Raw genomic sequence first — 13,733 nt, 5'->3', positions numbered from 1 at the left:
CCTCTTGGCTTTTGCAGGCCGCGCGGATCATGCATGATGCATGCTGATTCATCGCTAGTGACTAGTGAGAGAGAGAGAGAGTCAGAGAGAACGAGAGGGCCCACTCGACGCACGGCGCAGAAGATCCGGAGGCCTTGCCCAGGGACGAACGACGGACGGACGTAGCAGCCCGCCTGCCTGGCAGTTAGCCCATACCTCACCTCCCCTTCCCCGCCTCTCTCGTGTCCGATCGCATCAGGGCCGTCCGTCCGTCCGAGCAGTCCCACCACCCGGCCGGAAACCTCACCGTCTGACGCCTCGCCACCGTACACCACCACCACCCACCGCCGCCCGAACGTGGCGGGCCCCCGCGGTGAAACCCCGGCACGGACGTCGTCACTGTTACCGCGCCGCCCAGTGCCGGCTCGACACGAGCCTTCCCGGACCGAAAAACCTCACCCCCTGGCTCACGTGGCGGGCGCAGGCCCGGGATCAGCGGCGCCCGGCCGCCACGTGGCGTCGCCTCGCCGCCTAATGCCACCGGCTTCAACCGCGGTTAAGGTTAATAACCGCCGTACTCGTGCCGGGCACGGGGCCGGCTGACAGCGACCGCCGCGCGCGGATAAAAAACCCCTGCCGCGCTCCTGCCTCCCGAGATGGTCGCTGCTGCTGCTCCTGCGAAAGCGATAGCCTGGTAGTAGAGCCGAGCGCACGCAGACCGGGAGGAGGCCGGGGAGACGAGACACGAGCAGCCAAGCACCCCAGCGAGCGCGAGGGCACCGTCACCACCGTCCACCGCCGGGATCGTTGGTTGGGACATGATGGATCAGCTGAGCCTGGTGCCCTACGAGGGGGCTGGAGGCGGTGGCGACGGCGGCGGCAAGTACAAGGAGTGCATGCGCAACCACGCGGCGGCCATGGGCGGGCAGGCGTTCGACGGCTGCGGCGAGTACATGCCGTCGTCGCCGGACTCGCTCAAGTGCGCGGCCTGCGGGTGCCACCGCAGCTTCCACCGCCGCGCCGCGGGCTCCTCCTCATCCTGCGGCGGCGGCGGCGGCGCGGCGCCCTTCTTCTTCCGCCCGCCGGTGCCGGCGCTGCCCGCGCCGCCGCAGCCGCACTACCACCACCACCACCAGGCCGCGCTGCAGGCCTTCCTCCCCTCTGTGCCGGCGGCCGGGGTGGCGCCGCACCTCGCGCTGCCGTACCACGCCGTGCCCAACGCCGCGGCCGCCCCGTGGCTCGCGCGCTCCGGGTCCGAGACGCCGCCCCGGCCCGACGACTTCGGCGTCGGCGTCGCGGGCCTCGGCCTAGTCGGCGGGAGCGGCGGCGGCAGCGGCAGCTTCGGGCGGAAGCGGTTCCGCACCAAGTTCACCCCGGAGCAGAAGGAGCGGATGCGCGAGTTCGCGGAGAAGCAGGGGTGGCGCATCCAGCGGAACGACGACGGCGAGCTGGAGCGCTTCTGCGACGAGATCGGCGTCAAGCGGCAGGTGCTCAAGGTGTGGATGCACAACCACAAGAACCAGCTCGCCTCCACCTCCCCAACCTCCGCCGTCGGCATGAACCCCGCGGCCGCTGGCATCGGCATCAACCCGACCGCTGCAGGCATCGGCACCGGCGCTGGCGTCGCCGGTGACGGGGACGGCGACGACGACGACACCGACGACTCCCCGCCCCGCGCCGCCGTCTCCTCCCCCTCCCCGTCCCCCATCAGTGTCTAGGCCAGATCGAGGGCGCTTTCCTTCTCTCCTCTCCACCGCGCGCTAATGAACTCCGTCCGCTTAATCCCTAGGGTTTAGCAATTAATTAGCTCTAGGTAACTGTCGGCAAGCCAGTACTCAGCAGTACTCCAGCTTGCTACCACCACCACCACCCCCTCGTGCTCATGTTAACCTCCTGCCCCCCGTGACGCGGCCGCTCCGTACGTCCGTGCCGGAGGGCACACCCGTCATTTTCTCCCTACTGCCGCCGCTTAATTGGAGTATTCTAGTTCTAGGCTCTGCTATAGACTGCACTACTGTCTCATCCTAATCGTACCCATCATCAGTGACTAATGATTTGAGTAATGCTATATCCACCTGAAATGCTTCGGAGTCAGTGCTCGGAAATCTCCTTTGGTCTTTGGAAGGATCTGATATTTTGGTTTGATCTTGATCTGATCGCGTCATTTTTTTTTCTGATACTGACAAATAATCGCATTGTTCTTGTCTAGTCTCCGCTATTATTTGCAACGGCGGCCACATTTGTTTGTGGCTGGGAGGAGGGGTGCGTGCGCGCTTCGGGATCGGTGGGTGGAGGCTTCCCAAAGCGGCCTGATATTTTGTTGCCATTTGCGCCCCGCGCCGCGGTGCGGCGGCGGTGGCTTGGCATGCTGGCGTTGGTGGAGCCGGCGGCAGCCGGCAGCCGGCGCCTGGGCTGTGCGGCGCGCCTGTGCCCGCAGGCCCTGGCCTGGCTTTTCCGCTGGTTCGCCGGTGCTTGCTCGCGCTGCCGCGGCCGCGGGGCCGGCCGTGTCTTTCTGTGGGGGTGGCTGGAGCCGCGTCGCGTCTCGTCCCTCGCGAGTAGTCTTGTCGGCGCGTGTCTGTGTCGCCTGGGGCGCCCGGCCCGGCGCCCCGATGGGTACAAGGTGTAGGGGTGATGATGGGCGGCTCTTAGGCCGGCCAGCGCCGCTCGGGGCTTTCGGTGCGGGGCAGGATCCGACACGGATCTCTCGTCGGGTTGTGTCGCTCCCGCTCTGCAGCCCTGTGAGGTTGGGACGTCGCAGCGCCGACGCGGCGAGCCCCCCCGCTGTTGGCGTGGTAGGAGACCGGTCGTTCTTGGGCGAGGATTCGGTGGCCGTGATCTTGGTTTTGCCTAGGCTTAGGCTTGAGCTGGAGCTAGGGAAGAGCTGATGGTCCTGAGGACGTGTGGACTAGCTTCAACCACATCCGTTAGCGCTGTAGCAGGCTAGCAGCCCTCCGTCCTGTCCCCCTCTCGCCGCGGGCCACAGGACAACCGGGACGGCCTCGCGGCCTCCGGTCAGATGGCGCGGCGTGGTCACGGCGGCGGCGCGCGGTGGTGGCGCCTGCGCCCATGCGCCGGTTTCTCAAGCGTGGTCGCAGGGGAGGGAAAGGGAACCAACCCCATGATGGCGCGGCCGTGCAGGAAGGCGCCTCCATCGGCCGTCGCGTGCCCATGTGAGGAGTATGTGACGAGGGTCTGCTGGTACCACACCAAACGGGCGCGCGTTTCGTCGGCCGTGCGGCTGCGCCTGACGCTCAAGCACGAGGGCGGGCCACGGCCAGGCTTCCAAACAACCCCGCAGCGCCCAGTCGGGGAGTACGTCTGGAGTCAGAACGCGCGCAGGCCCTGTGCCGCCGTGCGTGCGGAGCACATGCCTGTGGCAGGCTGATCGCGTGGTGAGCAGTGAGCAGTGAGCAGCTAGGCTGGGTCCGCTCGTCATCGTCTCCGTAGGGCGAGAGCAAAAGCCTGATGACCGCACGCACGCACAACTGAGGTTCGGGGCAAAGGGCTTCTTGGAGTCGAGCCATGAACTCAAAATCAAATTTGGACATGTCTGGTACTTTGATCATCGTACCATTCCGATCGTAACCGTTCTCACAGAATTAAATTGGGCACAAGCAACCTACACTACGGGTATTAGTGAAATAAACAATGCCACCGAAAAGTTTCCTATTTCCGAAAAACAGTTCGGGATCAACCAGAGTTTTGTGGTACGAGACAAAAAGAACACGACAAAAATTGAGTTTTTACAATAACTTAAATTATGTTTTTCAGAAAAAGAGTCCATTCCCTATGGGAGGAAAAACGTAAATTGCAAGGCTTGTTATAGCTAAACAGTACTTTCAAAAAAAATGCAGATGGCAGCCTAATAATTTTGCAACTCCAAAAACCCATGCAACAAATACTAACATAAGAAAATGGTGGGGCATTTTTTTTCCTAAAATACAAACGACGTATAAGATCCAGAGGCTATCATAGAGTTGAAATCTGGTAAAATTTATGCATGCTGAGTTCAAAATAAGTGGAGCAAACAAAGTTCAACAAATATGTCTGCTGGCAAGTTGTTTGAGGATGTTATCTCCTGGTCTCCTGGATATGCATGGTTCAGTTCATAATGGGCCATCCCACTGCTGGTAAGCGTTGCCGATGCGTCATCACAATTCACAGCTCCGTTCAACATGACCCGTTAGGAGCTGTTGACGCATCATCACAGTTCCATGTCCATCTGTGTCCGTTAGCAGTACGCCGGTGTGACAAGATGACGAATGGAGCAGTCTGTAACTGCAACGGGGACAATCCAATATGCACGACACGACATAGCATTTACTAGCAAAAAAGTGATGTATGATTTTTTTAGACCATGAAAAGTAATGTATGATACACGACAGAGGCTGTTTGTCGCCGGATTGTCAACAGTAAGGGTGATTCAGGTATTCAGGCTTTAACCATTGACGATGGCCCAAAACTCACTCCGAAGCCCAATACCAGGCTTTAACAATTGACCGAGGGCCCACTTAAAGCTTAGCGCACCCCGTCAGCCTACTGGGCTGGGCTGGGCTGGGCTGGGCTGTCTTCCAAAAGAGGAAGTCTAGAAAGAGTATTTGCCTTCCATCGAAAGAAGAATATTTGCCGGTGCAATTTGTTTGCCACCGGGACGGTCGCCGGTGAACGGAGGGCACCAAAGAGTAGGCGGCGGCTCCGAGGGCTCCAGGGCAAACCAAATCACATCAAAATCGCAGCTACGACCCTACGAGTAACGAGCCGTGCCTTTGCTGGCTACCGGGCAAGTAAACTAGAACATGAAATCGTTCTGCAAGTAAACATCGTCGCCACTCGAAGGCGCGCCATCAAACACTTGAACTGAAAACTTGCAGATTTAACTTGCACACATGTTACTACAAGCTACTCCTAGCACCGGATACAACTGACACTGACATTACCACTAGACTTACTGCCGTTCAAGTCACCACCGGCTTACAGCCACGCATCAAGAACCCTAAGAAAAACTACACGATCGGCATGCATGTCAGATTCACAAAGATGGCCCGAGTCCGGGAAGCACTAGCACCCCGTGAAGCCGTGACACGACACGGACTGATCTTATCTAGCAGGCGGTGCCCGTATTGATGCGGCGCGCCAGGTGCACGAGGTGCCAGGTGAGCGACATCAGCGACAGCACGTTGCACAGGGACGAGTAGCCGTTCAGCTGCTTCAGCCGCTTGCTCAGCCTCACCACCCTGCTCTTCGACATCTCCGGGTTGCCCGCCTTCGCCTTCGCCGTCGCCGCGCCGTCGACGGGAGTGGTATGCGCAGCTGCTGCTTCCGGGCGGGCCGCCCTGGCGGCGTTCGTGTCCGTCGTGGCCACGGTGGCCGCCGGCGGGTCGACGATGTCCGCCACGTCACGTCCCCGGCCTTCTTCCTTCTCCACCTTCATCCTCTCGAACATCACCTGTTCACGTACGGATGCGTCAATTTTTTAAGAGAACTTTGCAACGAACGTTGGAAATAAACATACCTAAGCACGCACGAAGACACACGCTTAGTACCTTGGTGGCTTTGGGCTCGAGGAGCAGCATGTTGGCGAGGACCAGCGCCAGCGCGGCGGCGAGGTTGAAGCTCTGGGCGCGCGCCGCGGCGGAGCGCCGCTCGCGGCCCAGCAGGTGCGCCGCGAGCGCCAGCCCGACACCGTACGCCATGGCTCGGAAGTACACTGGGTACAGCTTGCTCTGCAGCATGCCCAGCTGCTGCCTCGGCAGCGCCGCCGCGAGCACGTAGCTGGACACGAACGTCACCCACACGCAGGTGCCGTAGGCGGTGGCGAGGCCCAGGAGGTGCATCACGGCCGTCGCGACGCGCGCGGCCTCCCGTGGCCCCCCACCGGCGAGGAAGAGGTACGCCGCGGCGTCGGAAGCCACGCCGCGCGCCCGCCGCGCAATGTCCGTCAGGTTCCGACGCATCTCGCCGGCCTTCGCCTCCACGGCCGCCTCGGCCTCCGCGACCCTGTCCGCCGCGCGCTCCGCAGCGTCCTCCGCGTACTCCTCGGCCCTCTCGGCCATGTCCGAGACCCTGTCCTTGGCGCCCCGGACGGTCTCCTTGGCGTGCTTGGCCGCCTCGGACACCCGATCTTTCGCGCCCTTTGCGGCTTCGGCTGCTCCGTGCTGGACGTCGGACGCCTTCTCCTTGGCCTTGCTGGCCGCCTCGGCGACCTTGTCCTTGGCGCTCTTCACAGTCTCCTTCCCTTGGTGCGCCTCGTCGGACGCCTTGTCTTTCAGCGTCTCCTTCCCTTGTCGCGCCGCGTCGGACGCCCTGTCCTTGGCGCTCTTCAGTCTCTCCTTCCCGTGCCGGGCGGCGTCCAACGCCTTGTTCTCGGCGCTGTCCTTGGCGTCCGAGACCGTCTCCACGGCGCCCCTCGCCGCGTCCTCCGCGGCGTGCTCGGCGCGGGACGCCGCGTCCTTGGCTCCCTCCTCGGCTCTCCTGCCCGCGCCGCAGAGCCTGTCCTTGCAGCGCTTGACCGCGCCGAGGACGCCGCCGTTGGCGTCATACAGCCTCTCCTTGCCTTCCTCCGCCACACCGGCCGCCTTGCCGGCCGCTTCGGAGACCACGCCCCTGGCGCCATCGACGACCCCGCCGGCGCCGCCGCCGTCCTCGACGCCGTCGAGGGCGTCGGGGGGTAGGACGCGCGTCTCCTTGACCTTGACGCGGCCGCCGTCCTCGCCCGAGACCTCGCGTTCGTACTCGACGATCACCACGCGGCGGCCCTCGCGGACGACGTGGTCGCCGTGCTGCTGTGCCGCCGGGGTCGGCGGCGCGGGCGACGGCGACCAGACCCCCGCGGCGGCTAAGGTCGAGAGCACGAGCCCGATGGCCACGACGTTCATCATGGCGGCGGCGCGACGGTGTCGCATTGGGTGAGCACGCATCCGCTTGGTTCTAAGAAGTGAGCTAAGCTTGCGAGTAGTGTGTGTAGTCTCTTTACTGTGCTCCGCCGTGCCAAAACAGCTTAAATTCGCGGCCGCCGATGGTTGTAGAAGCTCCCAAAGGCGAAGCCGTGGTGTGTCCTTTCTACACGTGGAAGGGCGGCGAGGCCGGCGATGACACGTACGGCATGGCCGCACGCGACGCGCGCGGGCACGCGGCGGTGCCCGGCATGGTTTGGGTTCTCGCGCGCGCTTGGGGACCTTGTAGTCGGCCGTTGAAAAGCGGCCGGACCATTTGCGTGGCACGGTCACGACTCACGAGGGCCCAGCAAAAAATAGGCCCGAGATCCTGTGGGCATGGGCTTTTACCATGCGCGCTACATGGGCCTCAACCCACGCTGCTGACCGAAGAAAAGCCTTCATGGCCTGGCCTTCGTGTTGATGGCCCATTAAGCCCACGATCCCAGCGCAGAGGCCCAATTGGCTTCCGTCGCCTCGCACTACGCGGCTGTTCGCGAGTCACCGGGCGGGTCCGCAGGCGAAAACCCTACTCGGCTCGGCTCCACTCGCCGCCGCAGCCGCAGCCGGAGATGGAGGACATCGAGGACGTGCTAGGCCCGGCCGGCCTCTCCGGCGGCGGGGCGCCTCCGGGGCTCCGCCTCCCTCTCTCCACGGTCGCGGTCAAGCCCAAGCGCCGGTCGTCCAGGGTCGCGCAGACACCGCCCCAGCCCGAGGCCCGGATTCCTGGCACGCAGGTAATACAATCACTTCGCGCTCAATTGCGGGCTTCTAGACATGATCCATGTGTGCCCCTGTATGATCTGATGTGCGCTCCGTTTCTTGTGCTGTCGGTGTTGCAGACGATATACGTCAAGACGTTCGGGTGCTCACATAACCAGGCAAGCTTTCGTCCTCACTATTTTCTGCTAACTCTTTTCTTTTTTGTTGCGCAAGCTTGCAAGCTAGTTATCGTGTTGGTACGAAATACTGCATAATTTATGTGTTGCTTTCGTATTCCTAGCGCCTATTGGCTAGTGCAAATGCAGAGATTATGGGAGGGAAGTGGTTTTGCTTTATGCTATATAACATGTCTTCCTTTTTTTTTTTTTTTTGCTCTGCAGAGTGACAGTGAATACATGTCAGGGCAGCTCTCGGCATTTGGATATGCTATTACTGAAGAACCCGAAGGAGCAGATTTGTGGCTAATTAACACGTATGATCCCTCTCTTCTGTTTTGCTGATTGTTTACATACATGAACTGAATTTAACATGACTAAGAATCTCAAATTGATATGGCTCTGGACTTGCAGCATTGAATGTACTTTGCCATTCAGGCATTCAGTGAACTGTACTATCTAGGTACAAAGTAAATGCCCATTGACAATAGCTGGGGCCTTTGATGTTTAGGAACAAGGGATTTATTGTAATACAAAACTTGGAAAGAACATCAACTATATATAGCTTAGCATTTACTTCTTCTGCTGTTCCAGATGCACGGTGAAAAAACCTGCACATTTTTATCGCAATACCAAACTTGAAGAAAAGATTAAATTTACATAGCTTAGCCTTTACTTCTACTATTCCAGATGCACGGTGAAAAAAAACTACACATTTTTATTGCAATACCAAACTTGAAAATAATATGTACTATATATAGCTTAGCCTTCACATCTTCTGCTATTCCAGATGCACGGTGAAAAATCCTAGTCAATCTGCGATGACCACCCTTATATCAAAATGCAAGAATGCAAAAAAACCATTAGTAGTGGCTGGATGTGTACCGCAAGGAAGCCAGGGTCTCAAGGAGCTTGAAGGCATTAGTATAATTGGAGTGCAACAGATAGACCGGGTTGTTGAAGTGGTTGAGGAAACCTTAAAAGGCCATGAGGTTCGGCTGTTGAGTCGGAAAACACTGCCCTCACTTGATTTACCTAAGGTACAAGTTATAACTGTGTGCATTATCTTAAGCACAAAACTTGTATCTTGTCAGTATTCTAAGCACTTTGGTGTGCACTGTTCTTGTTTAATAAGCAAATTGATGTCCTAGTAGCTTTTCAGTAGTTAACAGATCCTGTAAGTTTATTTCTGATGACTCAGTAAAACCATACTTACAGGTAAGAAAGAACAAGTTTATTGAGATTCTTCCTATTAACGTGGGGTGTTTAGGCGCCTGCACATACTGTAAGACAAAGCATGCTCGTGGTCATTTGGGAAGCTATACTATTGACAGCTTGGTAAGTGTTATTTATAATGTTTCTATTGTCGAGCAATCCTGCCGCTGCTTCAAACTCCAGGTAAACCATATGATCTTCAATCTATTGTAGGTGGATCGTGTGAAAATTGTTGTCTCTGAAGGTGTCCGAGAGATATGGTTGAGCAGTGAAGATACTGGTGCTTATGGTAATCTTGGTGTTCAGTTCCTTCTGGATGTTCGTATGACTGATTCATGTGATAATGACATGGTAATTTACTTCTTCTGAATTCCAAAATTTCAGGCAGGGATATCGGTACAAATCTTCCAAATCTGTTGAACGCAATTGTTGCAGAGCTTCCTGCTGACCGAAGCACAATGCTCCGCATAGGCATGACAAACCCTCCTTTCATACTAGAGCATTTGAAGGAGATAGCTGCCATTTTGTGTCATCCTTGTGTTTATTCTTTCCTCCATGTTCCTGTGCAATCTGGAAGCGATGCTGTTTTAACGGTATGATTAAACTTCAACTATTGTTTTGAAAAGTTTTTTAGCAGCAAATATTCAACATGAATACTCTTTGTTTTTAACTTATTTCAAGTCTTTGCCCCTGGATCTGACTTAGTCTATGATTGAACATCGCAGGGAATGAATCGTGAATACACTGTTGGTGAGTTTAGGAAGGTAGTTGACACTCTCTGTGAGCTTGTCCCTGGAATGCAAATTGCGACAGATATTATCTGTGGCTTTCCTGGTACGCTAAACAAGTTCTCAGTTTTGCAGTTTGCTCTTAGTTGTCATTTATTAGTGCATCTGAGCCATATTTTATGAATTGAATGCCATAAAAGATGTTGCTGCTAATAGTTTGCACTGAACTATGGCATGCCATTTCCAGGTGAGACTGATGAAGATTTTGCCGAGACTGTTAATCTTGTAAAGGACTATCAATTCCCTCAAGTCCACATATCACAGTTTTACCCCAGACCAGGTAGATTTTCTCATGCCCAATGTTCTTCATAATTACACGTCGCAACTGTCAATATTCTTTTCTACATGTACATCTATGGCATGGTTTTTGCAGGGACACCTGCTGCTAGGATGAAGAAAGTGCCAAGCAATGATGTGAAGAAGCGGAGTCGTGAACTGACTTCTGTTTTCGAATCATTTTCACCCTACCAAGGAATGGAAGGCAAGGTAGAGCGAATCTGGGTAACCATGATAGCTACTGATGGTGTTCACTTGGTAAGTGCGTAGTAATTCTTGTCACCCAGTTGCTGATGGTGCTCATGCCAGATGCTAAGCTTACCCTTAAATTATCTTCTGCTGCACAGGTGGGACATACCAAGGGATATATCCAGGTGCTGGTCATTGCCCCAGATAGCATGCTAGGAACATCAGCGGTTGTGAGGATCACATCAGTTGGACGATGGTCTGTATTCGGCGAGGTAATAGAAGGATCTGTTGTAGTAGGAGAAGCACCTAAGCAAATCAGCATTGTACCGCAGAAAGAACACAGACAGAATCAGGTGGAGGAAGCTGATTGTTGTGGCGCCGACTCTTGTGGCACCTGTGCATGCTCTGACGTGGTACAAAACTGCGTCCCTGAACAATGTAAGAATACGCCCGATGCACACCAGACCATTGATGATGTTAACCGTCAGGAGGCAATCCAGTCTACGCTTGTGAGGAGAAACGTAGAGGGGTCAACGAAAGCAAGTGAAAGCAGTGCTGTAACACGATCGGTAGGACAGGAACAGCAGGTGAACTTTGTAACTAGGAGAGGGTTAAATGTTGACACGATTCTGTGGTGCGGCTTGGCCCTGAGCTTTGCTGCAACGGTAGCCCTGCTTGTTCTCCTTACCAGCAAGATTTCATCGACATCCTCCAACTAGGTTAGGCTGTGGTTGTAACTCGTAACAATTTGTTCTTGAGCGTGTTGCTGATCAATTTTGGCGGTTTGTTTAGTCGATATGTATGTCGTTGCAAAGTTGTGGCACTACAAATAACATGGATGCAGACAGGTTTTGTCATTGTCGTTTGCTTCTCTAAAGCTCCAGCACGGAACAGGGTTTGGTGATGCTATTTTGATTCTGCTACTGCTCGAAACAATTTGGTAGTGCACCAGGTGGACCGACAATCCAAAACAAACTAAGAAGCACCAAAAAATTATAAAAAAATGAAAAAGAAAAATATCAAAGCCAGGTTTCGATACTGGGTCCTGAAGGTTAGGGCCAACCACGCTTCCGCTGCGCCACTTTAATACATGTTCATCGGCGCGAAAATAAATATATCAATGCCTTGAAGTTGGAAGGCGTCGCCGAACGCGGCCGTTGGCGTCTGCTGCACCAGCCCGGCCTCACCACGCTCCGCACTCTGGGCGGCACCAGCTGCAGCTCTGCCGCGGTGAACACGAACACGAACGCATCGGCGAAACGAAGTAGCCGAGGGGGAGCTCCGGGGCGAGCATCTTCCACGCCACGCCACGGCAGAAGCGACCAGAGAAATCCTGGCTCCACCGAACTTTTAGGTATGGTAGTGGTGGAAGGCCGCCTCCTGGCGGAGAGATACCATTGTACAGGTGCAGCGCCGTGCGGCGCGCGCGAGTCGAGAGCATCTGTGACCAGCGTGCCACGTGCTCGCGTGGCTTGTCTCAAAGGCCTGTCCGGGACAGAGGGATAGATGCTGCTGCTCTCATCATGCACACCGCGGGCGCCAGGGCCGACGGCGAGGTCGATCGGGAGCGCGAGCGGCGTCCTACTCGTGGTACGTGTGCCATTCACGCCGGCTCGTGCTCGGGCACGCCGCCCCGGCCCGTCGTCCCCAGCCACGTCCGGCACCCTCCGCCGACACGCGGCGCGCAGAGTGGCAAGCCAGCTCAACGCGTGTCCGCTTGCTGGCGCCGCGCCACACGCGTGCACCCACCTGAACGGAAGCAGCTGGAGTTGGAGCGCACGAGCACCCGGCGGCCGGTGGTCACTGCCCAAATCCGGAAACGAGTTCACCGCGCCCGGCCGGACAGTTGTCTCGTGACCCCTGCAGGCTCTGATGCCGAGCCGGCGATCCCCTCCCGGCCGTGCGTGGGTGTCCAGTGTCCACGCTGTCCAACCCACGTCGGAGAACGAGCGTGAACGAACGTACCAGCGGCAGCGCGGAGCGCCTGCCGGTCACCCCCGGCCGGCGGCGAGTGCGCGACGCCGACCTCGTGTGTGGCGTGGCGTCTCGGCGCGCGCGGGAGCTGGGCGCCGTGGAGGTCGCGCGTGTCGGCCACCCCGGGGGACACGGCTCGCACTCGGAGGCCGCGCTTCTCCGAGAACGGAAAGGGAATCGTGGAGCGGGGCCAGATGGGGTGCGGCTGAGTGCGGGCGCGGCTTTTCCGGGGTTTCCACTTTGGTCAGTGGTGTGAGCAGTGTCCAGTGTCCACTCCGAGTATCTTCGGTAGAAGTCATTCAGCGTTCGGTTGAGAACCAGCTGCACGAGGGTAAGCCTGCAGGGCCGTATCCATGAATTCGGAGGCCATTTGCTGAATTCGAAGCTAAGTTTTACTGGATTTAAAATATCACTCCCTGCGGTCAACTGAACTTGAACCTGAACCTGAAGCTCAGACAATAAAACACAACGGGAAACAAGCTGTGTCCCTAAGTTGAAAACGTTCAACGTCGAGTGAACATAACCGAAAAGGGTAGGATAAAAACTAACGGCATGCTTATTTTCCAACCACGGGAAGCCACACCATAGGGCTGTGGCGCCGATTCTGAGCGCCACCGCTACGCTACAGTGGTGTGGCATCCCATGGTTGGGAACCAAGCAGCCTATAAAGAATCAAGATATCAATTGTGACACCCGGCCTAATTTGGTTGGCCCAGTGTGGCCCATTAGCGCATGTGCGCATGTTTAGTACCACATTGCTAGTTTAGCAAGGGTGGAGCCAACTTATAAGCCTTCGTCAACCAGCCATAGCACCTTCGGGTTAACTCTTTTACACGAAGCGAGGACGAAAGTGTAAGTAGGGTGCTATGTGTACGCGTGCCCGCCCCTCGGAAGGGCTGGGCGGTGCGGCTTTGGAGGACGGGGTGTTACATCAATGCTATGCTTACCTGACATTATGGATTTTAGCCAATCCTAAATGTATGCAAAATAAGATTAGAGCAACAAACATTACGGTAGGATTTTAGCAAAATTTAGCTTTGGAAGTGATAGTAAGCATATTGACAACAAACTAGCAAATGACTACTATGCTCAAATTAGAAGGGGGCAACGAATAGTTGGATGCTAAATAATACAAAAGACTAATTTCATGATGGTGTAAAACCTACTATCCACATTATTTTCCAAGGGTTTGCAAAATTTCAGGAGTTAGGGGCACATGCCCCTTATCGTGAGGTACGTTTGATTAAAGCAACAAATTGTGTGCTAGACATGTATGCATGCATTAGCATTAGCAATGCCCACTATTCACATCCTACTCTCCTAGTATTCTACTACTATTCACATCCTACCCTCCTAGTATTCTTTAGTGATTCCTCTATTGGTGGTTCAATTTATTTTTCTGACCACAACTTCAATTTAAGTTATACTACCACAAATTTCTTACCAAAGTGAGACCTATTTTTTTCTATGTATTTTTTTTCATAAACCTACCTGCAACTTAT

The 13,733-nt window shown here is 56.0% G+C and overlaps 3 protein-coding genes across 3 annotated transcripts; 2 read left to right on the top strand and 1 right to left on the bottom strand.

Moving 5' to 3' along the window:
• The first annotated feature begins 646 nt into the window (after positions 1-646).
• Positions 647-2,122, top strand: LOC101768857 (zinc-finger homeodomain protein 8-like). Its single transcript, XM_004975597.2, has one exon. The coding sequence runs from the start codon at positions 798-800 to the stop codon at positions 1,695-1,697; it is 900 nt and encodes a 299-aa protein (XP_004975654.1). The 5' UTR covers positions 647-797; the 3' UTR covers positions 1,698-2,122.
• Positions 2,123-4,837: 2,715 nt separating this feature from the next.
• Positions 4,838-6,928, bottom strand: LOC101767276 (seed biotin-containing protein SBP65). The gene is made up of 2 exons (XM_012847438.2): positions 5,523-6,928; positions 4,838-5,425 (listed from the first exon to the last, which is right to left on the bottom strand). The coding sequence occupies exons 1-2, from the start codon at positions 6,894-6,896 to the stop codon at positions 5,081-5,083; spliced, it is 1,719 nt and encodes a 572-aa protein (XP_012702892.2). The 5' UTR covers positions 6,897-6,928; the 3' UTR covers positions 4,838-5,080.
• A 555-nt stretch (positions 6,929-7,483) lies between these two features.
• On the top strand, positions 7,484-11,115 carry LOC101768459 (threonylcarbamoyladenosine tRNA methylthiotransferase). The gene is made up of 11 exons (XM_004975596.3): positions 7,484-7,648; positions 7,754-7,792; positions 8,015-8,106; positions 8,580-8,829; positions 9,008-9,127; positions 9,218-9,293; positions 9,389-9,597; positions 9,730-9,838; positions 9,980-10,072; positions 10,166-10,326; positions 10,416-11,115. The coding sequence occupies exons 1-11, from the start codon at positions 7,484-7,486 to the stop codon at positions 10,974-10,976; spliced, it is 1,875 nt and encodes a 624-aa protein (XP_004975653.1). The 3' UTR covers positions 10,977-11,115.
• The last annotated feature ends 2,618 nt before the right edge of the window (positions 11,116-13,733 follow it).

This window comes from Setaria italica, chromosome VII (genome assembly GCF_000263155.2).
Source record: "Setaria italica strain Yugu1 chromosome VII, Setaria_italica_v2.0, whole genome shotgun sequence".
NCBI classification, from domain to species: domain Eukaryota; kingdom Viridiplantae; phylum Streptophyta; class Magnoliopsida; order Poales; family Poaceae; genus Setaria; species Setaria italica.
Note: the sequence above shows the minus strand (reverse complement) of the source record. Positions and strands in the feature narration are given on the sequence as shown.